Source organism: Canis lupus, chromosome 11 (assembly GCF_011100685.1).
Source record: "Canis lupus familiaris isolate Mischka breed German Shepherd chromosome 11, alternate assembly UU_Cfam_GSD_1.0, whole genome shotgun sequence".
Classification (NCBI taxonomy): domain Eukaryota; kingdom Metazoa; phylum Chordata; class Mammalia; order Carnivora; family Canidae; genus Canis; species Canis lupus.
Window position 1 is genome coordinate 29,319,177 of NC_049232.1, and position 27,567 is coordinate 29,346,743.

A 27,567-nucleotide genomic window follows, 5' to 3' on the forward strand; every position below is an offset into this window, starting at 1 on the left:
AAAGAATATAGGTAGAAATAATATAAACCCAGTGAAGGGAGCTAGATAAATAGGAAAAAGAGATAATGGAAATAAGATTATCAGATTAAACATGTCAGCAAGAATCAAAATGAAGACATTCTCATCTGATTTTGAAAGTCAAGGTTAGGGCAGGGTGGGGTGGGGGGCCGGGAGGCTATTCCATAGTAGAGAGAAGGGATCATTTTTACAGTAGCACTCTGAAAGATGACATACTAAAGAGAAAAATGGGAACATAGATTAAAGTTTCATAAGAATAAAATTTGGATTGGAAGAAAACAAAGTGATATAAAGGGAGATAATTCAGAATTTAGTCATTCTACATGTTTAAGAGAATGTGTTATATATGTTAATTTTTTAAAAAAATTTTAAATATTTTATTTATTTATTCATAAGAGACACAGAGAAAGAGAGAGGCAAGACACAGACAGGGGAAGCAGGCTCCATGCAGGGAGCCCAATGCGGGACTCGATCCCAGCACTCCAGGATCATGCCCTAGGCCGAAGGCAGGCACCAAACCACTGAACCACCCAGGGATCCCCTTATTTTTTAAATTTTATATATTTTAACATTATATGTATTTTAAGTTATAAAGGACTTAGGGAATTACTAATGTACTCTTTCCAACTGATTGGGACTAGTGGAAAAGTCTAACTTACCATAAAGGAGGCAGCAATGTAATCAAAAAAGGGCAGGAGATCAGAAAGCATGGGGTAGATGTGGATTATCTGCATCCTCATTATAGTCAAAGACATTATATTAGATTAAAACTTAAGTATAGAGGCCAAGTTTTTAGTTTAGTTTTATTAAAGGAAAATGGTACCTTAGATCCCTTCTTGGACACAAACAGAATTTACTATTGGAATAAAGATTATAGAAAAAAGAAAGAAAAAAATTCATTCTCTTCCACAGTTTTCCTTCTTTTATCTTCAAATTTTAGCTACTTTCACTGTTTTAAGAAAGCTACAGGAAAAATCTTAGCTCGTGCACTCATTAGACATATGGAATGGACATAAATGTGCAAATTTATAATAGTATTTCTAAAACCAAGTTGAAATTGAGCAATTGATCATCTAAAGCGATTAAATGCAAGCTTGGAATGATCTGCTTATGAATGTACTAATGTCTCAAATACCATGCAAAGTGTATTTAATGCATAAAGTAGCTCATAAGATCAAGACTAGGATCCATGAATGCTGGGCAAGAAAGTCTATACCACACTTGAATGGGACTTGAAATGGCACAATCTTTACAGTTCATTCTAATCTAGTGGAAACATTTTCCAACCATTAGGGGGGCTACACTGAAGTATTTCATTAATAGCAACAACACAAGGACCATAGAAAGATTACCAAATTGCAACAGAAATATTGGGCAAACCTACCTTTTATAAAGAAGGATAGCTATGACAATACAGATGATAAAGACCACTGCAAGCACAGGACCTACAACCCAGATCAAGCCTTCTTCTTCATCTGTGATTGGCTGTGGATCCAGATCCATCGATACAACGGGGTCAGAGTAGGGACTGGTCGCATACATCTTCTGAGGAAAAACAGAGTCTGTGTTACTTATAAACTAATGGCTTTCTAGTGTGTATCTATAGCATTAGAAGAAGCAAAAATTCAGAACTTAGTGGATGTGATGTTAAGTGTATGAAACAATGTCGTAAAAAAAAGAGGGGAGAGAAAGGGATGAGAGAAGATGTGGGAGAAAAAGGGAGAGAAGAGTATAAACTAAAGAAGTCCTGTAATGTAAATTTCCCTGTAGAGTGAAATATTTTCAAATAAAATCATTTTTGATGGTGTAAATTGCTCTGTAGACACATTTTCATTGAGGTCTATATATGACCTATTAAACAATTTTATGAAGTATAAAACGCAAGCAGTTAACCATTCACAAAATATTCAGTGAGCACTTACATTGTGCCAAGGTGTTCTGTGTTGTGTGAAAATCAACAGAAATATTCTAATTCCAGCCTAAAGACATTATCACCCAGCTAAGGAGACCAAATTTAAAAATAAACATTTATAGGGAAAATGTCAGTATTTAGAGAGGGGAAATGAAGATGTAGGTCAAAGGGTACAAACCTTCAGTTATAAAAAGTTCTGAGGCTCTAATGCACTGCATGGTGGTGACTAGAGTTTATAATACAGTACTATCTACTTGGAAGTTGCTGAGAGTAGATCTTAAGTATTTCTCAGCACACTCACATGCACACACACGTAAAGAACTAACTATATGAGATGATGGATATGATGAGTATTTTGATCTCAGTAATCATCCCACAATGTATATTATAAGTCAAATCATCATGTTGTACACCTTAAATATATAATTATATTTGTTATTTTTCCCTCAATGAAGTTGGGGAAAATATATGGTTACTTGGTGAAGGAATGGACTGAATATTATGAATTTTGTTTTTATAATATCCTATATTGTTCTGTCCCATTTCAGGCTCTCTTAGCACAGTATTGTCTTGATTCTGCCCCCAGCTAAGATCCTAGCTTTTCCTTTTCCGATAGAGACCAATCCACACCCACAATCTGGTCCACTTGTCCTGCCATTAGCTCCTCATCTCTTCTCACTCTAGCACTAGCACTGGTTCTGTTTCCTTCATTTGCTAAATCTAATTGTGATTATTTACTCCCTTCCAGACATCTTTTCCAGATTTACTACAGTTGATTGAGCCTTATTTAAAACTCCTCCCCTGGTTCTCCTAATTCTGTACTCAACTGGTCCCATCCTAATCTTGCCACCTGATCATGTCCTGCTGAACTGACCACCTCTGAATCCATCCTGTGCCAGCATTCTTAAGTTTTATTTTCTGCTAGTCTTCTTCTCCCTTCTCTGGCATGATCATCCTTACTTCTAACTACCAACTTCTATGCAGATTACTTCCTGATTAATATTTCTAAACTGAAAAACTCTGCTAAGTCCCAGACCTGCATTTCCAATTCATTCTAGAGATTCCTACATATACCTGCAAGTTAAGAACTGCATGCGCTATTTCCCTGCTTGCTAGATATACTCTCCACTCCAACTTGCTAATTTTTCTCATCCTCTCAATACTTAGGAATGAAAAACTACTGATTTTTTCTTGCCAATGGCCCTCAGGTCGATCTACCCTCTGTCTAACCTCATGGGTAGTACTTTTCTTCAGGACCTCATTCATGCCTCCCTAAGCCATACCGAGTTTCTTCCTTCTCTACTGCTGCTAGAGTTATTACCCTCAACTGTCAACTGTAGCTGTAAAATCTTCAGGAGGATCTCTGGTGATTCCTAAATAAAACCCACATGTCTTAGCATGGATCTTAAGGGCCTCCATGATTTTGCTTTAAACTTTTGTACCACACACAACATTTTCTATCACGGTGAGCTTCTTGCTACTATTCCCTAAATGCTCTATTCTTTCTAACCCTCTCACAAATTCCACAACATTTAGCTCCTGAAATCTAACTGATCTCCAAGGCCCCACTTAAATACTGCCTCCAGGGAAGCTACTGCTTCTTAATTGGAAATAACCAATCATTTCACAAAATATAGGTAAATTATTTTTTACATTTCAGGTAGCCATTTATTCTTTTTTTTAATAGTATTCCTCAAACTCCATTTTCCTTTTTTGTTTGTGCAGATACCTTATTTTCTTTAACAAAACTATAAACTCCTGGAAGATAGGGGTTTATATTCCATTTGTGCTTGTATACTTAGAGCAGCTAGCCCAGAACTTTGCACTTAGTGAGTTCCCAGCAAATCTTTGTCAAATAAAATAAATGCTCATCTTTTCAAATGGCTGACCGTATCAAGACATAAGGGAATATTCTCATTTTTCTATGAGTAGGAAGTGGTCTAATTTTTTCATCTGCATTTAAAAAATTAATTTAGGACATATATTCTGAACTTAAGTGCAGCAAGCTTAGTCAATCTGGAGGGCATATGTCCCACTAAATGCTTGTATTCTATTCTTCCTTCTCACTTTCCCCATCGTACTTAGGAAAGAGACTGACTACATTTCCAGATTTTCTAATGTGTCAAAAGAGAAAAATTCAGTACATTTCCAACCTTCTCAGAAGCAGCTAAAAAAAAATAGATATGTACAGTGTAAGGACTTGGCAAAGACATTAAATATCCAAGAAACATGATTCTTTATATAAGTATAATTGTTTGTTTTGGTTTATCCTTTCCCCTTTCCATCTTGTAGGTCACACTGAAACTCTTTGGCAGACAAAAGTAAACAAAACTCTGTGATTTGAAATTCTTTACCAAGAGCCTTTGAGATAATCATCTTGGTCAGCCAAGATACAAATCTAAGCAGAGGTTTCCCCAAAGCATACAGATTTCCAACCCAAATCAGGAAATAGAGACACGTGAAAATGAAAAGAAAACAAAACAAAACCATAAAATGATACCAGCCTCGTAAAAAGTAAAACCTGTTCATTGTGTGGGGGTAATGGCCTTTGGTTATTCTAAACCAGTCCTCTGATATTCTTAGCAAGAGGTAATAATGGACTAGGGAAAGCTCATGTCTTAGGGAGTGAATATTTTCTCTATGAAAATTATCAGCCTACCCTGGGAGTGGTTAAGTGCTGAACAACAATTATTCAAAAAAATCTGAGGCTTATAAAATGACGGTATCACTGCTAGCATTATACTAGTTGGATACAGGTCTTTTCTATAAAGTAGATGCTGGCCTAAAAACACATACAATGCATAAAGAGCATTGTCAAGAAAGATGATGGAGAAAAGGGACAATTCAGATGGTGTATTTGGAAAAAGTTCGAATCACATAATTAATGAAACAGTGAAATGAAATACTAAGGGAAGGGGTAGAGTCCTCATCAGTGATAATGCATTTAAACACTAGAAACGTCGGGGAGAATTCAAACCAGAGTCTCTGATGGTGGTGCCACCAGCCTGCATGGTTTGCTGAGGCTTCTCTTCTTTGCTGAATTCTCTGATCTACCTCACTGGTCTCAATGTGCTTTCTGTAACATATTAGAGCTATGTAAAGAAAATCGCTTCAAATATCTAAAAGTCATTAAAAACAAGAAAGAAAACGATGATTTCTACCATCCTATTCCCTTGATGTTCTGCCTTAAAACCTTCAGCTAAAAAGAGGACGTGCATTAACATTCCAGGGAGCCCATCACTTTGTTTCCAAATGACATTCTGTGCACAAAGGTAAACCAGGCAGAAAGGCTGCCTTTGTGTTTTGATTTTCCCCGGGGGAATTCCTTCAGTCATTTGAAGAGAAGCCCCACTGTACGTGCTAACACCTGATGTGAAGAAACCTTTGATACATCTCAGGCTTCTTACACGCGCGAAGCGACTGGCTCAGCTGAGCTGCCACGCCTGTCAGCTTCAGGTCCCTATTAGAAGGATACAGTTCGAATATGTATATTAAATGTTAATGTGAACTGCCACTTCAGAATCCACCCCCCTTCACGTCTATAATTCTCTTCCCCCCTCTCTCTTTTTTTAACATTCACAGCAACTGAAGCGTAAAACGACATAAGAGCAAGATGAATTACATAAAAGAAGACAACTCATTATTTAGAGTACCTCAGGAATTCTCTGTTTTATTGAATTATTTTCTAACATTCTTGGCTTTTCACTGATAAAGTCATTGGTAAATTGCTATAATTAAAGAAGCTGGCTGTGCTTGTCTTTTCCTAGACAGACCTTTCTTCCCTGTGAATCTGGGCAGAGAATGTGGGCTCACTGGCAGTTACAAGAGAATAAGACACAATCACACTCAATCAATATTTTTAAATATCTGGAAATACACTATGTTTAACTGCAGAACTTGATAGTTCTTATTGTAATTAAATAAACTGAGAACATTTTCAAAGGATGACGAAGGAGATTTTGAGCAGTGATGGGCATCACCCTCTTATCCATATGCATCACATTGATGATTTCAAGAAAGATGTCCTGTCAATTCGGCACTCCATCAGCCAAAAAGTCCACCTGAAGTCCATGCCATTAGAGACACAGCCTTGTTTATAATGAAATCTCAGGCAGATTATTCAGCAACGTTTAAATAGCAGGCAACCTGTTGCTCCATTTAAGTTAATGACAGCTCATGAGAAATAATTAGGATGGATATATTTACATGTCCTCCAAATAACCATATTCTGGTGAAAATATATAAGAAAACCAAAGGGAAGAGATACAAGCACAATGAACTTACAGACTCTGCATGCTCCATCACTGCTAACACAAAGAAGACATATTCTTGACCACTCTGGAGTTGCTTGTTTGTGAATCCACCATAATGTTTGTCATCCCCCAGGGTGAACTCAGTGGGAAGGACATCAAAGTGAGCAGCAATATATGGCTTTAATTCAACTTCCCTCCCATAGCGGATGCTTCTGCGTTTCCTAGATATCTCTTTAAGCAGCTTAAGGAAAAAAGTGGGAAACAGAAAACGAAATTGTAAACAACAATAACCCAACTTAATGGCTGTTTAATAGGAGAAATTAATTCAGGACCGGGGAGAACTCAAATACAATTTGTCCACATTTCATGTACCACGTCAGCCTCACTAAATCTCAGTTCTATCTTTCAAATGCTTGTCTTGCTGCTGAAGTAAGGTGTTAGACTGCTACGACGAGGCCCAGGCTAACTATAAACACAAGACTATTAGACCCTTCCTCCCAAAGGTAGCTCATATCATAGTCCACCCCAAGGAAATCTTCTTAAAGGGCAAGAGTGCACTATAACCTAAGTAAAAAAAAAAAAAAAAAAAAAAAAAAAAATTCAGCTTGATTCACATAAGCCTCTCAAGCAGTATTTATTATTAGTTTTTTATTAAATAACTAGTAACTTCAGATAAAGCCATCAAATATGATCACCTTCTGAAGAGGTTAGTACCGTTTTAGATTGTTTTTAGTAATGAGATCATTTACATGATACAAATTCCCTCAAATCAGTAGAAATAGAATCCAATGATCAAGTTTTATTGAAATTTCTATTAAATAGACATTGTCACTCATTTAACAATTTGTGGCTTGACTTGATTTCTTGGCTCCTTGAATAACCTTTTGGTTATTCCTCACACATTTATTGTGACATCAACTTTTCTGGAGCTGAAAGCTCCCTGGAGAGGTTGACTTATCTTCCCAGGTGATATAGGCATGGTAGATGAACATTAATTTTAGTATTACCCTGAAGAAAACAAACATACACATGTACACAAACATACACATGTTCAAGTACTTTTAAAAGGGAAAAGGTAGAACTTGTTTCAACATTGCTGTTTCGCATTCACCGTTTTCATTAGAAAGTCACATTAACGATATTTTATGACAAATGATTTCAAAGTGATGTTGAAGTTAGCTTTGTCTTCTCCCCTTAAATATATTGGTGTTTCATAGGGCATAACCGGGGGAAAAGTTTATAGCAGTCTGTGATGTCTTTTTTTTTGGGGGGGGGAATGAAACTTGTTTTCAGCTCAATAAATAAAATTAAGATACTAATGGAAACATTCTGGTGAAATTATTTGCTACTACTCTTGTATCTATAAGTGGAAATGATAGATAAAAAACCAAAGCAGCAATATCTGCTTAGCAAAATGAGACCCTGGCATTCTCAAGGTCAGGCTTCTTTGATAATGGCTGCAGACTCCTCTATACATGGCAAAGGTCAAATACTAATGTAAGGAACCTGGTGGCACACTACACAGAGTTGTAAATGTGCTCAGCTGATCAAATGGAAACTAAAATTGTAAACATTCTTTTGGTTATATTCTGTGCCCATGTTATTTTTGAATTTAATTTAAAATGCTCTATTTTCTTTAAATTTGAATTTATTGATGTGATGAAAATTACATGAACTCTATAGCTCTTTTATGAGACCCACAATTGCGGGCATCACCTGTTTAGCAAATTTGGACGATCTGATGATAAATTCAGAAGGCTGATCTATTATGCACCAAAGAAGAGGTAATAAAATAAGGCCAGGAACTCAGCACCATCTTTCAATCCTGCTGTCAAGTTTAGGTTTACTTATAATAATGCTAATCACAATGATGGCTAATATTTATTAAGCACTTAGTTGCTGCCAAGCACTGTTCTCAGAAGCCCAATATTTATTAGTTCATTTACTCCTCATAATAAACCTTATAACTGAGGGCATTATTATATCCCCATTTTATAAATGAGAACACTAAGGCATAACAGAAAGTGGCAGTTTATAATCTGATCAACTGGTGAAATAAAATGAAATTACATGTAAGAGATTTTTTAAGCTATATTTTTGTTGGCGTAATGGTTGCACAATATCAAGAAAACACAAATGCAACATTTAAGCTAAACTGATCATCTAAATTGTTTTAACTCAGTCTATGCTTACTTAGACAGATGTAATTTTTGTGCATCTGTTCTCATTAATGCAGCTGAATGTGTACTTAGGTTTCCTTTTCCTGGATTATTTTAACATGTTATTTTAAAACATTCTGATGCCATATATTTAATAGTATAGTGGAAAAGTCATTACGAAGGTTATCATTGATATGTGGTAAACAATGAGCCATTATATTAAGGACAAATGTACTGCAGATGAGCTGAACAGCTTTTTGAAGTTGGTTAATCAAAAACATTTACCATCAGTTGTTTATGTGACTGCATCCCCTCTTCCACTTCACTGATCAAACCCTACTTTGATTTTATTCATATTTCAGATGTATGCAACTGTCATAATTCATCCATATCACTGTCAGCCCCAAAAGTACCTTTTGCTCACTGTCATCCCTGTGAGTACACTTTGCTAGGGTGTCTTTAGAAGACTTAGCAGAAGTACTTTAGAATTAAATATTTGGGTTTTTTGCTGCTCCTTAGATGCAATGCAGCCATTCATTAAGGTCAACCTGCCCCTGTAGGTTGTTCTCATCTCTGCAGGATGCTTCCTATGTTGTACTTTAAACTGGTCAAGTGTGCTTAGATGACACCAAAGTTACCCAGTATATTGAAGTTACAACTACAAATGACTACATTATTTAGCAGCAAGCCTTTGAAGTACATAGCAATGAAAAGCTTATGATACATTGTAAGACCTTCCCTGAATTAAATATAACTAATATTTTATGAGTCATTCTGTCCAAAATTCAGTTTGACTATCAACGTCTGCTCTGCCCAGTCTGACCTTGACAACAGAAGTTCTAGTGCACGGATTTATTATGTGGAGATTATCCCCAGACAAAGGATAAATGAGCTCAGAAGATAATATTGAGAGTGACTCTGTTTAGGAAGCCTCTTTCCATTTTTTATGGGCCTAGATGTGAGGCATACATGTGGAAATCCCCTTAGGCCACCATTATATTCGATGATATACTCTCAACGATTTGAATTATAGGCCTTTCTAAAAAATCACTTGGTCAAATACATTTAAGAGGGGAACACTGCTTTGTCAAAGCTGGCAGTACCAAGCCATAGATAAAATTACAACAATGCTTTTATTATCCATGATAGGGGGAAAAATGTCTGTAGGGATCAGAAACTGGATGAGTAAGCATAAAGTGAGGCCATAGCCTAGTTTCATTTGCTCCCCTACACAATAGTTACAAAATGTATTGGAGGTAATTCCAGAAGATATATCAAGGGCTTTAGTTTTTTATCAGAAATAATTTTCATTTTCCAGTCAATGCATATCTTATTTCTTCCACCATTAATTCTACAATGTGGTCTCAATTATATCAGTAAGAAAAGTGGGAAACACCCCAACCTGACCCCAAAATTTTGAATTAATAAATGTTCTTTATCAAACTATTATACAGATTAATGCACCACAACTTGTGAGATGATTAAAATGACCCTCTGTTATGGGAATCAGCAGCACAGACCCATAGAATTTAATTGCAGGAAAGTTCAATGTCATATAGCTCTATACTTTAATCCATTAGCATTGCTGTGCATTTTGGAGGTTAAAACCTGGCTATAAAAGAGAATCAGCTTCCTATTACTAGCAAATGGTTCTACTTCCAAGAAAAGTTTATTATTTAAAAGTATTTGACATAATTTTTGGATTGGAGGATCTTAATTCTTTGATAACTTGTTTTTTGTCTTCCGTTTCTTATTTTTAACAGGAGGAAAGATTCATAGATTCTACAAGTTACCTTTGCATTTTAAAACCAATTACAATTCAAATCAGTAATTTACTCAACAGGTGATTAAAATCATAAGTAATAATGACAATAATCTTAAGATTAACTGATTAATCAGTTGCAAGTAAAAGTATGGCTTGCTTCAAAATGTTTACAGAAGACCAGCTGACATTTTGCACATTCAGATGGAAGACTACTATTCCTCTAACATAGAAAAATGATCTTTCTTCTTTATTAACAGAAAAAAAATTATAACATAAATTGCTTGACATTATTGAAATGGGATCTCATTTTACACCCCTCCAATGCTTATCTAATCATTAAAGGGTGACATAAAAGTATAATTCTAACCTTGAATTCATCTCCCCTTCTGAACATGATCAAGTTTAATTCAGATAAATTAAGTAGGTGAAGTAAACCATATGTCTAGAGAGGTTGTGTGTCTGCCAAAAGAAGCTAGTGGTCCATATCCGTCAGATCACAGTCTCTTTAGTGCAGACATGTATGAAATAAACATCTCTTCCCTGTGAGGCAGTTAAGGAATTTCTGCTTTCTCTTGCTAATTTAAGGTGGAGAACATACCCCGAAATAATAGATTGGGCTATCAGATGTGGCTTCTGTTGTAAATAAACTCAACAAATTAAAATCTCATGTGTTCCCAAGTGAGGGACTTTTGATTTGCTTTCTGACATGATTCAAACCAACATCATGTTAAAATAGCAAAATCTTTCCTGTATTTGACTGAACCATAGCCATGAACTTGCTTGGTCCTTTGGGATATGGCTTAACATTTCTGATCACAGTTTTCCCACCTAAATAGAGTATATAATATTTAGGTCTTGTTCTTCATTCTATGTATTAACTCCCATGAGAACAAAAACCAAAACCTAAAAACAAATGTTCTTTTTGCAAAAAGAGTACTAATTAAAATGCACCTACTGTTGTAAGATTTCAAAAATTAAAATCACACTATTTAGTATTTGTTCTGTTTTTTGTTCTATATCTCTTGCCTGGCTCAAACTTTTGGGATGTGGTTTTTGTTTGTTTGTTTTGGTTTTTTGTTTGTTTTTGTTTGTTTTTTGTCCCTGCAGTTAAATGCATCTTTGATTCTGAAATCCTACAAAATACAGAATAAGGCAAACGAGCCAATCAGCATAATTCTGTGAGAAATAGGTCAAAAACACATAGTAGGTGGTACATTGAACTCTAGTGCAAATTGCAAATTAGCATTTGTAACAGCTTCAGCTACCACTACACTCATTAAGCAGACCTTGGAGTTCATTACAATGATGATTAAGCCTTTTCTGACAATTCACTTCACCTTCTACACTTTGCATCATGTTTTACAAGGGGCAAGAGACAAAATATTAAAGCCAACAATGATAAGACAGGTTGTAAGCGTTATTGCAGCTAAATGTCTTTTAATCAAAGCAAAAAGGTCTTTGTTGGGATTTCTAGAGGTTATCAGGCCCATAACACTGACCTATCCAACCAGCTGACCAGCCACTCAGATGAAAGTCAGCACCTAGACTTCCTTCCATCAAGAGGAAGAATATGCTTAAAAAATTAAGTAACTAATGAAAAGCACATCCAACAAACACATAGTTACCTCATCTAATTCCATTTCATCTGGACTCTCCCATGGCTTGATAAATTTCCCACGAGATTTCTTCAAAGGTACAATTATTATATAGTAACCTCTGCACAAGAATGGACAGACAGAAATAAGGTTAGTTCAAAGGGAAAAGAAAATGGATATGTCCTTAAATCTTCCACAGGCCAGTGATTGAGAATGAAGGTAAATTATGGATATGGAGTGACTTGTCCATCAATGAGAAATAACCACTTGTTTGTTCAATTTTAAAAACAACATGGGTAGACATTTATGTGTGACTTCAATGATCTTGTATGGTAATACCACCATGGTTGACTGCTCTTTATTAGGTATCGTAAACAGAGCAGAAACAGTTTGTTAGGACCCTGGTGCTAGACACATTCAAGTTTAGTATGCTGAAATGCAGCATCACAAGCTGCTGAACCAAGTATTTTCTATGACATCAATTTATAAGATGATGTTTTAATAGAAAATGTGTAATAAAAATTTCCCTTAGCTCATACAAATGCCTAGATGATGACAACAATGATTTCATTTATACATCCCTAAAATACTTTTTATTTGGATAAGAAATTAAACACACCAAAATTACCAACAATTTCACAACAGTTAAATAATGATGTAATTATTTCTACCCATCCAATTGCAAACCTTAAGGTAAATACAGTAGAAACTTGGAGACCATCACCATCGAAATGCCTTCAAAATAGATCTCAAAAAATAAATGTATACAAAGGACAAAAGTAACTGAGCACTCACATTAAGAATAATCAGCCAAAATTTAAATAACTATAAAGGTTCAAAAATAGGTATGGGCTATTTGAAAAGTTGTTCTGCATCTTCCATAAAATGTATACTCTGCTCTTGTATTCCTGACTCTGCTTGATCTCTGGTAGTAACTCTACAATGACTTGAAACATAGGTATATAATAATAACGAACACATCAATCACTTCCTACTTCTCAGGTATATTAAATGTATAATCTCATTTTGCCTTGTCAAAAACTGCATAAGGACAGGTAACAGGCAAAAAGATTAATCCAGAGAGATTAAATTATGACCAAAATTAAAACATACTGTTACGGGGATACAAACTTATACATATCTTAACCTTGGCAATAGTCTGGCTCTTACTTTGTTTCGTTTATTTGTATTATAAACTACTTTTAAAGGACTCCATTATTTTGTGGATATTTGTTGTGAAAATGAACACACCGACACACATACATTTTTATTTATTAAAGATTCTTTTTTATTTATTCATGAGACAGAGAGAGAGAGGCAGAGACACAGGCAGAGGGAGAAGCAGGCTCCATGCAGGGAGCCGGATATGGGACTCCATCCCAGGACCCTGGGGATCACAACCTGAGCCAAAGGCAGATGCTCAACCACTGAGCCACCCAGGTGCCCCCACCCACACACACACTTTTGAAAGAGAAGGCTGCCATACTGGGAAAGGGGACTGCAGGATGGGCACTACCAACCTTGCATCTCCTTATATCAAAGAAACCAAGAACATGTGCAGAAAGGCCTCTTTCTACTTATATCAAAACAAAACCTGCAATAAACTCAGTAAAACTCTATGCTAACCAACTCTGTTTCCATAAACAGAGTCTAAAGCTGCACTGTTCAATATGGTAGCCACTAGCCTTTGTGGCTCTTGAGTACCCGACATGTGGCCAGTCTGAACTGAAATGTCTTCACAGTGTAAAGGACATTGGATTTTCAAGACTCAGTACAGAATGTAAATGTAAGATATCTCAGCAATAAATGTTTAATAGTGACCATATGTTAAATGATAATATTCTGGATATATTAGGTAAAATAAAATGTGCTATTAAAATTAATTTTACCTATGTCTTTGTACTTTTCACTGTAGTTGTTAGAAAATTTAAAATTCTATATGGCTTTTATTATATTGAAAGGTGCCATTTTAAAGTGTTTAGGTGAAGAATATGGCATCTGAAGATACATCTGGCCCACAAGTTAAGCTCTGTCACTGATTCGCTGTGTGATCTTGGGCTGATCATTTAACATTCCTTAATATCAGTTGTGTACTCTGAAAAATGAGAGCACACACCTGTGCTGTCACCTGTCACACACAGGCAGCACCAAACTGAGGCAAGCCACTATCATTAGTACTGACCCTCATCATGGGGGGAATGCATGTGAACCAAGTTATTCAAGTAGGACTCAGCAACAGTCCCTGAGATGCAAGTTAAAGAACTTGTCAAAACGTTTTTTTTCTCCTCAATCAAGAAATCAGATCAAACCAGACAACTATGCCAGGACCCTCTCTCCATGGTGCTCTGAGCAACTAATCACCAGACTCCCAGAATCACATCACCTAGCCAACCATTTTCTTTCCCACCAATAATCATGATGATTGAGGAGGGTGAGAAGGAAGAGCTGGAGCATGTGAGAAAGGCCAGTATCTTGTACTTTATGATCCAGAGGAAGCATCCTCCTCTTCCTATCCTCCCACCACCTGAAGGATTTGCCAAACAAGTCCATCACATTAAACAAGCCTGGAGAAGAATGACAAGGGCTGCAACTGAGCATAAAAAATAACACTACAGATGCACGTGACAACACTCATCCGGGAACCTCTTGCTCTTCACTACCAATTGCACCAAGTCAAGACCGCTTCTCTTCACCTAAAGTAATGATACTCCTCATTATCGGAGAGTTCCCATTGTCCTCTTTCAGAATCTTGTAAATCAAGGTTAAGATGATGAATCCTATTAATTTTTCTCCTGCTTTCACAGTTGAGTTGCTATTCTTGTGCATGAAAAAAGAATCCATTCACTTCTTTCGCAGTACTCCCCAAATGTTCATTCAATTTGTGGCTGGGATAAGAATTGAAGAGCCTCCCCCACAGCAAGTAATTAACAGTGTGCCTGGATTTGCATGGCCTTTTCTGTCTCCTGATATCCAAAGCCTTCATCTAGAGCAGTCCAAGAGGAGCTGCTTCAAAGCAGCTCTCAGTCTTTGAAAGAAACGTGGCATAGGGAATTCGAAACTTCGTAGTATAAAAAAGTTTAGCCTAAATCCACACATTTCATCCATGTTTTCTGTAACCACGGGTTTGTAAACACACATGTTTTTGCCTTTTCTGAAACCTAGTTTTCCCCTGACAATCCTGCTTCCCTCACAGGCTTCTCATAGGGTGGCTGCTTATTCATGCCCCTCCACCACCCATGCACCTGAGCTGGAGGGAGGGCCCAGGGTTTCCCTCCTCGCTCACTGTTGCTTCTTCCAGGTATTTTTTTCCTCCCCACTTTAGCTAAAACAAAAAGCAAGCCAAAAGACAAGTGCCTCTTGTTTGAGGCATATATTTCAGCTATATTGTTATATTATTATGCTCTTCTCTCACTGACTTTTATCATCCATAAACCCTTTCAGAAACCCTTTCTTTCTTTTTCTCTTTTCCCCCAGGGTCTTCTTCCTTTTCTCCCAAACTCTGCCATCATCCTGGGTGATTTCAAGTTCCAGAAGGCACCATGCACCACCCAGGGCTCTCAGATCTTTGACTCTTCTTTTCTAGAGCCCACATCTTCCACTTAACACTAGCTAAAATCTGTAATTGCCCTTCTCTGGGCCTGAAGCTACAGAGCTGCATATGGCTTGAGAAATAATGCACAGGGAAAAATGATTTTGTAAATTCATATTCAGCAAATTCAGGACTTTGATCTGTCTGGACATCTCACCACAATTTCTCCAGTTATCTCTTCCTTCTCTTTTGTACAACACATTTGTCAGACTTTCTCCCCTGGCCTCAAACCTTGGACATCCTTACCTCCTCACTAGGAGATAGCTTTATGTTTATGTAAAGAGAAAATAAGCACATTTGGACTAGAACTCTCTCATCTTCCAAACCTACCAAACTACATGGCTACTCCCAACTGGCCAAATAGTGTTTATAGAAAATACTCTTGTTTCTGCGAAAGTTTTCTTTACCCGTGTAGTAATGATTCTTGTTCGACTTTCATGGGGTAATAAGGACGAAAAGATGACTCAGATAAGAAAAGTGAAATGGGGAGCTAAGATGTACTCTACAAATTGAAATCAACCAAATCATATGAACTGAAAGAACTTGTCTGAAATGGAAAAAAAAAATGTTTTTGGATATAGATCAGCTTCATATATGGATAAAATTAAAGTTTACACTATGCTTTGCCTGTCTGACTCAAGCTTGAAGTTTAAGCTCAAAATATCTTTTTTTTGACATAGACTTTAACTATTAAACTAATAGAAAAATAAATAACTTCAGAATCAATATATCTGCAAATGCTCTGACTACTTATAAAGTAAGCTGTGTTTTCCCAGTATGTTAGATTTAATTAGATAGGTTAAATCTAACCTTCAGAATTTTAATTACATTAAGTAAAATTTTACTAGTTTTATTTAACATGTTATCACCAAGGGGCCTGGCTCCATATAATTATTTGAGAAGACTAGGTCTGGTGTTTGTGGTGGTCCCTTTTCAAATTCAGCCAGGCTTTTTGTATTAGCAGAATGTATTAGCATTCTCAAACTCATTATTTAACTAGAAGGTCAAAATTTGTATCAGAATTTAATGATGAATGTCATTCCTTGCATAATTTCGTGTGTGTGTGTGTGTGTGCACGCGCGCATGTGCACGCACTACAGTTATTTGGGTATATATTGTTTAAACCAAATTAATTTACCATAGAAAACCCAAAGCAGGTTGAATGATCCTTCCAGTCTCCATGTTTAAATTAAGGTTTTCAATATTTTTAGCGATGTGTTTTCAGACAAGTTAAAGTCACCTAATTTCTTCAGGCCTCATTTTCTTTTTTTGTAAAATAGTGGATGATAATGCTGGCCCCTGGGGAGCTTCTCCCTTTACCTCTCATCTAAATTCTCATGGCAATTGATTGGTTTAATTGCTCCATAACACTTACACATTTCCATGATCTATGACCAGGCACAGGTGCCTAATTACTCCTTATTCTAAGGTCTGTCTGGGGCAGTTCTGTCCATTCTTACTTGTCCTCAAGTTCTTAACGGTTTATCAATTGTCCTAGAAAAAAAAAATGTCCTGGTCTGACCAAATACTCTATGGTCATGGTTCAACATGTGGGCTTACAGCCAGACTGCCTGGGTTCAAATCTTTCCTCTCCAGCTCCAATCTTGTGTGGGAAGGCAGGCCAGTTCACCCTAGAACTTCCTCAGCCATAAAATACGAAGCACTCTTTTCCTGAAGATTCCATCAGCTATTGTGTGCGATGCCCTGGAACAATAACTAGTAAGGCTCCTGTCACTATTATAACTGTTCTTAATATCAACTTTATGATTGTGGCCGGGCCGTTTAGTATCTCTGAGCCTCACTTTACTCACCTATAATACCTACCTCACAGGACTATTGTGAGACTAAAATAAAACATTCAAATGTCCTCAGTAAAGTGTAAAGCACTGTACAAATTTAAACTTTCACCACTGCACTTGACAACCATGTGATGAGTGAATTATTTCTCATTAAACATTAAACAGATGATACATTAATACATTAAACTAGTAATGGTGCACACATTTTATGAAGCATCTTTGTAAGCCATGCTTCCAAGAATATTTTCTTTAAAAGAGGAAAAAGTAGGCCAACCTGAAAGCCAAATTAGTAAGACCAAAGACATTAAAAATTTCATAAAATGCTCTGTTTCATTTCTATTTTTCATAAATATAAGATGATTACCATGAAATTAACTTACATCGGGTACCTTCCAGCAGCTTATCTCTTAGTACAATCTGTATGGTACATTTTTCGTTACCACCCAGAGTAAAATCCTGCTCTATAAAGTCAGGAAAGTTCCCTTCATCACAACTTGCTTCTGAAGAATGGTGGAGTTGCTAGATTTTCTGACTGGCATTCTGACCCCTAAATCTATCCAAGAAGACTGAGGCATCACAAATTCCTGCTAGCAGAACCTGCAGTACCCACAGGGCTATTTCACAAGAAATTTGGACTTTCCCTGAAAGAGGTTCCTCACTTCTCCACACAAAAACCATGTGTGAAAGAGTACAAAAGCAATGAGCCATGGCTGTGTCATGTTTACAAGAGTCAGATTTGTTGCTGGGTGGTGAGAGGTTGGGGGTAGGGATCAAGACTTCCCAATTACCTTGGCCAGAAATTAGATGCATGGTTTCTGTTGATAAAAAACAGTCCTTTAGGGGCACCTGGGTGGTTCAGTGGTTGAGCATCTGCCTTTGGCTCAGGTAGTGATCCCTGAGTCCTCGGATCGAGTCCCAAATCAGGATCCCTCTGGGGAGACTGCTTCTGTTTCTGCCTCTCTGTCTCTCATGAATAAATAAATAAATAAAATCTTTTAAAAAAGCAACACGGCCCTTTAATCACCAAAATTTCATTTTACCAGAAAACAAATTGGAAGTATTTTTCTTTTTTTTTTTAATATTTATTTATTCATGAGAGACACAGAGATAGAGGCAGAGACACAGGCAGAGGGAGAAGCAGACCGTATGGAGGGATCACAACCTGAGCCTAAGGCAGATGCTCAACCACTGAGCCACCCATGTGTCCCTGGAAGTATTTTTCTAAAGAGCTTTCACCTAAATATAAGTTAGCAACCCAGCCCATGGCTCTGGTATTAGTGTTTTCTCTCCTCATTTCTCCCAGGATATTCTGGAAAGCTACATTCCTTTCTAATTTCTTAACTTGCCAACTGCTGCAAGTGGCACAGCATGGCACCCAGCTGCCTCTAATAAAATGGACTGTGCCACATGACAACAGGATGTGTAACTTTGTTATCACCCCTTGAAAAAGTCCAATGTATATAGATTATTTAGCATTTTTTTTTTGGTTTATTTTTCTAACAGGAAATTTGTTTTTCATTTCCTTTTTTTTTTTTAATTTTTATTTATTTATGATAGTCACAGAGAGAGAGAGAGGCAGAGACACAGGCAGAGGGAGAAGCAGGCTCCATGCACCGGGAGCCCGACGTGGGACTCGATCCCGGGTCTCCAGGATCGCGCCCTGGGCCAAAGGCAGGCGCCAAACCGCTGCGCCACCCAGGGATCCCTTGTTTTTCATTTCCTATGGTTCTGATACTTTTCCCTCTCGAGTAGTTTCCTAGTTTTGTCTTTTGCTCTTTTTTTCCCCAGAGAGACTAGAATATATTTCTGGGAATCCTTAAATTCATTTCTAGAACACATTTTTCCCCCACAGTCATTTGCTTTCTTTTTATATTTCATAATGATCTCTTCTCTTTGTTACCAAAGTTTTACTCTTTTCTCTGACTCCCATTTCAAATGTAGGAGGAAGCAGTACATAAATAAAACAAAGGGGAAAACTGAGCAAGCTAAAGAAGAGCACTAAAAGACTACATTCTACGATATTCTTGACTCATTCAGAAGTTGGAAAATGAACCAAAAATATACCACCAATGGAATAAAATGCCATTTCTCAATAATGTCTAACACATTCCACTAAGCCAATTGGGTAAAGAGCCACTAAAGGCATTTTTTTTTCTTAAGTCTTGGAAACTAATAACAAATACTACAAATTATTCTATCCTATTTTCATCTTTCCATTGCTCTTTCCCTGAATAGACAGTTCATGTTTTTAAATGGACTGAATTTATACTCTGTATCTTTCCCTGTTCTTTATTTGCAACTATTTTACCTTTCCTAAATCTTTCCTCCCCTTCAAGACTCAGGTTAAATACTAGCTCCTTCTAGATGATGTCTCCCCTGACACTCAATTTGGGCTGGAACTTGGGCAGTACTTACTCCATTATATTCACATGATCTATTTTTTCTATCTGTCCTGGTACCATAATGTAGGGCTTCATCTCAGTCATCTATTCCCAGACCTGGCACTGGCAATGTATAGAATACATGTTTGTTGGATGCCAGCTGAAATGTCTTTGTGGATGAGGTAGACAAGTAACAAATGCTAGTCTTTCTCTTGCTCCTGCTGTATCACGTATACTGTCTTTTCCCAGAAACAGCATCTCTCCAACCCCACTCCCACAGACCAGCTAGGCTCCTGTCATTCTTTAGACCTCAGTTTTAATGTTGCTTTCTCGGGAACCCTTCCCTGAGCTACTAAACTGGAGTTGGATACTCCTCCTTTGGCCTCCCTTATCCAGCTAGTCTTTGGTATCCTAAAACTCCATTTCAACTGACTCTATTTGTCCAAATTTCCCAATTAACTATGTGGTAGAAGAGCAATGAGGAAGTTAGCATTATCTCTACTATGTCCCTAAAACATTTCCTGGCATATATATATATATCCACAGATGATTTAAACAAAAATGGATAAATATAATCTCACTCTCATATTAAATCTTGTTGGAATAAAAATTACACTAATATTCCATTCTTGTTTCCAGTTTTCTGAATGATACAAAAGGAAGAGTGGACAAAAAAAGGAGATCTGATTTCTCAGTGAATTTATTTTAGTCATGATCTTTTGGAAATCCCACCATCTGGTTAAAATCCTCCAATTATCTCATCAAATAAATAAGAACAGAACGTTTTCTCTGGAAGCATTTATATTAGTTAAGTCAAAAGTCACCAATTATTAGACTCTCCTAAATTTCAACCATGGCACTACATTAAAAACTTCTTGCTTATAATTTTACTTTTTAATAGCTATTCTTTTTTTTCTGTCATCTTTTTTTTTTTTTAATTTTCTGGAGCTTTGGAAAATTTTGACTGTACACACCTTCTTGAAAATTCTTTTGCCATGAACTTGCCCTGGCTTGGTTCTTCACTTAACTTTGTAATAAACCCTACTGTGTCCTCTACTAGCTCTTTCCTTCCTGAGACCTTTACTTTAGCCTTTCGCTTCATATCTTCACCCCACTGTCTCAGTGATTCTTTTTCCATAAATACATGCTGTTCTGTTAACGACTCTCAAATTCCTATTCATAAACATAGTAATTTCTTTAAACATGCATCTCTAACTAGGTATTTCACTGATATCTCACATAAAACATACCCAAAATTGAACCCCTTCATTTCCTCCTGATTTTTCATCCTTTAGGATGAATGGCAGCATTATTCACTTTGTCATCCAAATTCAACTCTCAGAGTCATCCATGACATTTTTTTCTTTGCCTCGATCCCTCATTCCTACTATGTTACTGCCCTTATCTGCCTCTTTATCCTATTTCCCTCAATTCCAACTGATTTCAGAATCTAGTTGTTTATCTAGAATCAACCAACTACGTAATGACATCCCAACACTTTTCTCTACATTGCTCCAATCCTTCCAACGTATGCCCTCAGGAGCCATCTTCCCTAAGAACTGTCCTAATTATGTCACCAGATTGCTGCTAAATGTGAAGGTCCTAACAATTCATAAACTATGCATAAACATCTCTGCTTGACCTTCAAATCTTTTGAAACAAGTTTCATCTAAACATGATTGTATGGGATACAAGAAATGAGAAGGCAAGCAGACAGCACAAGCTTCACCATGCAGTAAATATTCAATAAGTATTTCCTGAAATGGAAAGAAGGAAACTGAGGTATTATATAAATGATACATGCCACTCTCTTGCATAAACACCTTTCCTGAATTTCCATGGTCCAGTTCTGAGTGCAACCTGGCTCTTACTCACCTCTCTTATGTTTCTTGTCCAGGCCTTACAAAATAACTTGGCTTCCTTAACTAATGAGCCTTTGCATATAATCTTCTCACTCTGATATTTTGTATCCTACTTGTCCTTTAAGATTAAACAAGAACTCTCCTTGACCCATTTCATTATCAGTTAGCTGTTCTTAATAGAGTCTAACTCTATCATTGGCATGTATTATACCTGTTCCTCTGTATCCTTCACTCTATGGTAGCTCTTTGAGGGCAAAGACCACATCTTTTTTTGTTCTCCAGGGTCACCCACAATATTCATACTGAATACTGACTGCAGTGAAAAAAAATTTTTTTTCCTATCAACTATATCCGGCCAGCTATACTGGTTATAAAATGCATTGGCAATAAATAAAATATTTTTAAAAATGCATTGGCTAAATCAACTAACTATATATAACCAGTAAACTACTTAATTGACTGGATTTGATTGTTTACATCAGCCCCACTGGCCTCTACACTGTGCTCTGTCCACAAGAGAAAACTTCCATTTTCTAACTTTCATGTATTTTCCAATGTCATTCTGAACTATAACTTTTGAAATGCCTCCTTTCAATACACATATAAAACAACAGTGCCGTACTATTTTTTTCTCATTTCCCAAAGTTTCTTTCAGCTTCGTAATGTTTTGTGAGACTTCCTCACCATTATAATAAGATTTGCCAAATATTATTCAACTAGTCACTTTATTCTGTATACTATGGCATAAACTCCTTTGGAGTAAGGACCATGTTTTCTTTTTGTCTATCTCTACTACATTACATCATTCCTGGGACATAAAAAACACTTAATGTTAAATTAATGAGAATCTGTATTATAATGAACATGAGAACATGGTGTAATAAAATTCAAATAAAATGGAGGGCCAATGAGCAAGAATCTTTTACTCCACATACAGTAATAGACTCTTTTATAACTTCTCTAATACTGAGGTTGAATATTCTTTTCCTGCTTGCTTGCATTCCTATCCCTTGGCCCTAGCCCTTCAGTCAACTTACTTTATATTCTCATTTGCGGGTACTTCAGGCAGTTGCACAGTAATCATGCCATCCAGGTTGGTCTTCCCAATGAAGGCGGGCTTGGTACGTAGCACATCTGGTGCAGTCTTTGCCGTGACCCTGTGTTGCAGCCCACCAGCACTATTTCCACGGTTTGTTAGCACAAATGAATATGACTTCTCAGGCTTCAAGTTGACAATTAACTTCTGGGTGGCCCGGCCATCTACTTCTTCTACCATTTTCCCATCATCATAAAGAATCTAGAAGATACAACCAATCAAAGAGATTTGGTTATCAGAGAGGCAATGTGTGCTTTCTAAACTAATGTGTTCCTGTGTATAGAATATGCATGTCAAGTCAATTCTAATTTTGGATAATTCCCAAGCCTGTAAGTGTTCATAAACTCTAGAGATTGAACCAATTTTTCTTTTGGTTCTTACTGCATAATTCTGTAATGTTTCTAAGTCTATCAAAAATACAGAAAGAAATGTACAATATTTTTCCAATATTCGACTTGTTGCTTGTATATAATTAACGGAGATTGTGCAGAAATGTTCTGGGTTTTCAATGTATTATTCATATCACCTTTTTTCTAAATGCTGTTATTCCTGTTCTGGAGTATAGTTTTGCCTTCAAAAATGTTTCTTTCTTCATAGACTTGCACTTTCATAGACTTGCACTTCTTGCTAACATCTCTAGTATCTCTCAACCACAAATTAGAGTTTAAAACATACAAAGAAGGACACCTGGGTGGCTCAGCGGTTGAGCATCTGCCTTTGGCTCAGGGCATGATCCCAGGATCCTGGGATTGAGTCCCACATCGGGCTCCCTGTGAGGAGTCTGCTTATCCTTCTGCCTGTGTCTCTGCCTCTGTCTCTGTATCTCTCATGAATAAATAAATAAAAGATTTTTTAAATTAAAAAAACATACAAAGAATCAGGTCCATAAACACATTTTTAAAATCCCAGGATGCAGCATTTTAAAGAATTAGAAACTATGTAAATTTCATTTTCTGGTGAAATAAGAAAAGCACTAGCTTAGATGTAAAAAGACTTGGAACTACAAGGTGACTGACAAGTAATACCACCCCTAGGCTTCAGCTCCCTCTTCATCTTTCAAGTGAAACCAAAACGGAGAAAAGCAAGTGTGTGCGGTTGAATCAGTGGTGCATATGCTTTCTAAGTAACCTACCCAGGTAAACTGCGTGCCCGCCCCCCCTTCACCCATGATACCTTACAAATTAGAAGGCAACTTACTTTGAAAGGCATGGCGGAATTATAATTTTCTGGAATTTCCCAAGATAGCAGCACTGAAGTCTTCATTACTGCTTTCACATGAAAATTTTTTGCAAACACTGCTGGAAAAGGAAAAACAGTGTATTTACACTCCTCCTAAGAATGTATGACCTGTCCTTGTCCACCATAGACCATCGGGCTTACGGCAGATGCCATGTACTTTGATCAGAGAGACAAGTGTGATTTGCCTACCTGTTTAGACCATTCATTCTACTACCCCATTCTCATAAGGATCTCTCTTTTTTCCAATTCAGTCAACTATATTATACTCTCCTTACCTGAGAACACTGGGGTGCTGTCAGCCAGACTTGCTTGGCATTCTATAACCAAAATCTAAGGCATCCAAAACATATTAAGTTTTATATACTTTACCTTTTTGCTTTTGCTGAACCTATATTAATATGAATGGTCCGATCAGTTTATTTATAGCTTCAAAATACTGATTTCCAAAGACCGACATTCCTTTAAAGGAGGAAGGCCATAAGCAGACAAATCCTACCTTGATCCACAGGCAGTGTCCTGAACTGGACACTGGGACTATATGGCCCGGGCCCTTTGCTCGTGTGAGCACGTACTTTTACATCATATGTGGTATCTGGCTTTAAGCCACTGAGTGTCATAGTGGTATCAGCTGGAACAATAAGCTGCTCCAACGGAAGAAGAGGGATGTTGATATCCCGATACAGAAGAGTGTACTTGGTGATGATGCCATTTCTCTCTGCTAGGACAGGTGGCTGCCAGGATAACTGGACGGAGGTTGAAGTAGTGCCTTCTGAGTGGAGGTTTTGAGGGAATCCAGTTGGGACTTCTTCTGGAACAGAAATCTCCTTCACTATCTCTTCCCCAAAGCCCACTTTGTTTCTGGCTGAGAGCCTGAAGATATATGATGCTCCCTTATGGATGTCTGTAGCTGTAAAGTGATCTTCTTTATCAGAGAACTCAAGAGTAGTGAGTGGTTCCGTATCTTTCCGGCCAAATTTTAGGCGATAGCCCTGAAGAGGTCCAAATGTGTCCACAGGGGGGTGCCATTGAATGAGAGCAGTATTCATTTGAGTGTGATTAATCACAAGCCGAGGTTTTCCTGGAACTAGAGCACACGGGAGGGAGTGGTCAGACCAACCTATACAGACATTCACACTGTAATCACTGCTGAGTGGGAGCACCACTCTATGGAAATTCCCATGACGCTATTTATTTAAAAAGCCTTGGTCTATATACCTCTGTGGAAATATGCTTCTTCTCATAGTTAATTATTAAGATAGGCTGAGATACCAGAATTTGATAACAGACACAAATAGGCTTAAACAATAATTCAAGAGTATTTAAAACAAAACAAAAAGGGACACCTGGGTGGCTCAGTGGTTGAGCATCTGCCTTTGGCCCAGGACACAATCCCAGAGTCCCGGGTTCAAGTTCCACATTAGGCTCCCTACAGGGAGCCTGCTTCTCCCTCTGCCTGTGTCTGCCTCTCTCTGTGTGTCTCATGAATGAATTAATAAATAAAAAAATAAATAAATCTTTAAAAAAATAAAACAAAACAAAATATCTTCTCATATCAAAACTACCACACATGTGGTAAAGGTTCATGCCACAGAAAAATGAATCCAAGTAGAGATTAGCTAATTAGATACAGCTAATAAGAATAATAATCATAACATATTTAATTATTGGGTACACGCAATGTACCAGGCACTGTGCTCAGAGCGTTCAGTGTAGTATCTCATTTGATTTACATTTTTCACTCTTGACTACACACTCTGATTATTTATTATCTTCATTTTCCATAATAAGAAAATGACACCCAGAGAGATAGAAAACTGCATAGTCAAAGGTATAATAAGTGAGAAAGCTATGAGACAATCTGAATCCATAGCCCCAACACTTAACTCTATTCTTATGTTGCTTGAAAGATTTTTTAAAGTACAAAATTATGTTTCTTTGAGTTATATTGGTTATAATTTGCACTCTTTGTCTATACTTTATATTGGGATAAACCATGACTAAAGGATGCTTTTTGACTAGGAGGTTGACATTAAATAAAACTCGAGCTTTTCTCTTAAGGATATTATAAATCTGGATTTTCACACCTCCAACCTAGGCTCAGTGAGGAAGTATGAAGACAATAAATGTATAGACATCTAAAATATAAGCATTGTCTACCTCAACATCCAAGTTTCCTGTGATTAAGAAAGATTTGAAATTGTAAATAGAAACACCAAAATAATCTATAACAATTCTAAATAATTTTTGAATAGTCACAAAAAAGTGATGATCCAGTCTTAGTGCTATTGAAATAGACAATGCCATTTATTTCCCTGGGATTCACATCCCTAGGCTATAAATTCTCTACTTTCTCTGTCTCATTATAGCACCTCTATCTTAAGAGCAATAGGAACTTGATGCTTTACGTAAGACATCTCAGACTAATTAAGACACAATTACAAATTTAGGTGTAGGAAATGTATTTTCTTCATTTTGAGATTTAATTTCAGGGGTTTACCCTTAGTTGTCTACATTTCAATATAGGCTGGTTCCACAGCCAGGCAACATGCCCCCACTGAACATGTATCTCCTCTGCAGGGTATTAAATTAGCTTGATACAATGCTATTCTTAAAAAAAATATTTTAAAAAAATAAGGCCCAGAAGACTTTGCCTTAAAGGAGTTTTGCCATCTGTAATCCTGCTGCTTGAGGCAGTTCCAGGTGGCAGGATGTAAGTGAGGCAAATCTTATGACATTTAGACAAATTTGGCAGTGAGCATGGCACCCAGGAGGGTACTCAACATCACAGCTGTTCTTTGCTTTATGCCTTTACCTAGAGGTGTGTTCCTAAAAAGTTGTGAGAGAAGCGAATCAGGAGGAGTAAATCAAATCATAGTTTAAATGTTCCATGGGAGATTGCTATATAAAGGGATTGGAGGAGAATCCTTTTGTAATTATGTCTTAATTTATTGGTTTTACAATGTCAGGTCTTCCTTCATGCTGGCTTTTCCTAATGTGAGCCAATCAAAGTAACTCTAAAGAGCATTAAGAAACTTTGTTCTTCAGAGGAGCGATCTGACATTTTGCAGCCTTCTTCTCTTTTCTGTTCCCCATCTTTTATGTGATTTGGCTTCTTCAGAATCCCCACAGCAAGGAGTGAAGAGGAGAAAATGGCAAAAACACCCTAGAACTGTAAGTCATCAGCGAGTTCAACATGGCAGCTCTTCTAAAAAGGTTTGTTGCAGAGAGAGGTTGAAGCTAATGAGTGACATCTCTGCCCACATGATCATCCCACTGGACATTCATGGAACTTGCATCACTCATGTTTCAGCTCAAATAACTTTCCTCTAAGAGACCCTCTCCAACCACTCTTCGTAAACAGCCACTAGGGGCTATCCTATCTTTAATGTCTACTTACCTTTATATTTCAACTTCAAACTTACTGATGATTTATTATATATTCATTTGTCTACTAGCTAAGTATCTAGTTTGACTTAGAAAATAAGTTTCAGGAGGGAAGAATATTTCTGTTCTGTTGATGGCTGTATCCTCAGTACTGGTAGTAATGCTTGACATGTAGTAGGTGCACATGAACATACTTGTTGAATGACTGACTGGATAATTTGGGCAAAGTGTGTCTTGAAATTTTTTTTCTGAACTGTATATCAAAAAACACAAAAGTTGAACCATAGTCCACTTTTTCTTTCTGATAGAATTCACCATACCATTCGGAAAATGAGTATTATTGTCACCTGGAAAATGTTCAAGGCACATTTATGCACAAATAAGGTTACCTGCCCCAGTGGTGGACACCAGTTTAGGCTTGCTGCGAGCACCATCTCCTTTGGTGGTATAGGCTGTGACAGTGAGGGAGTAGGAAGTTTCAGGCTGTAGCCCAGAAATAATCATGTCCTAAAATG

General features: G+C 37.1%; 1 protein-coding gene across 47 annotated transcripts in view; it reads right to left on the reverse strand.

The window, feature by feature from the left end:
• Positions 1-27,567, reverse strand: part of PTPRD (protein tyrosine phosphatase receptor type D) — a 2,163,408-nt gene that overhangs the window by 133,606 nt on the left and 2,002,235 nt on the right. For 24 of the 47 annotated variants that reach the window (XM_038552342.1, XM_038552349.1, XM_038552356.1 and 21 more), the window contains 7 exons: positions 27,442-27,559; positions 24,165-24,752; positions 23,627-23,727; positions 22,371-22,630; positions 11,733-11,823; positions 6,215-6,424; positions 1,403-1,563 (listed from right to left, as the gene is read on the reverse strand). In XM_038552342.1, the coding sequence (XP_038408270.1) occupies positions 1,403-1,563; positions 6,215-6,424; positions 11,733-11,823; positions 22,371-22,630; positions 23,627-23,727; positions 24,165-24,752; positions 27,442-27,559 (1,529 nt within the window). The remainder of the gene's footprint in view (positions 1-1,402; positions 1,564-6,214; positions 6,425-11,732; positions 11,824-22,370; positions 22,631-23,626; positions 23,728-24,164; positions 24,753-27,441; positions 27,560-27,567) is intronic. The other 23 variants (XM_038552373.1, XM_038552378.1, XM_038552374.1 and 20 more) reach the window with 6 other exon arrangements.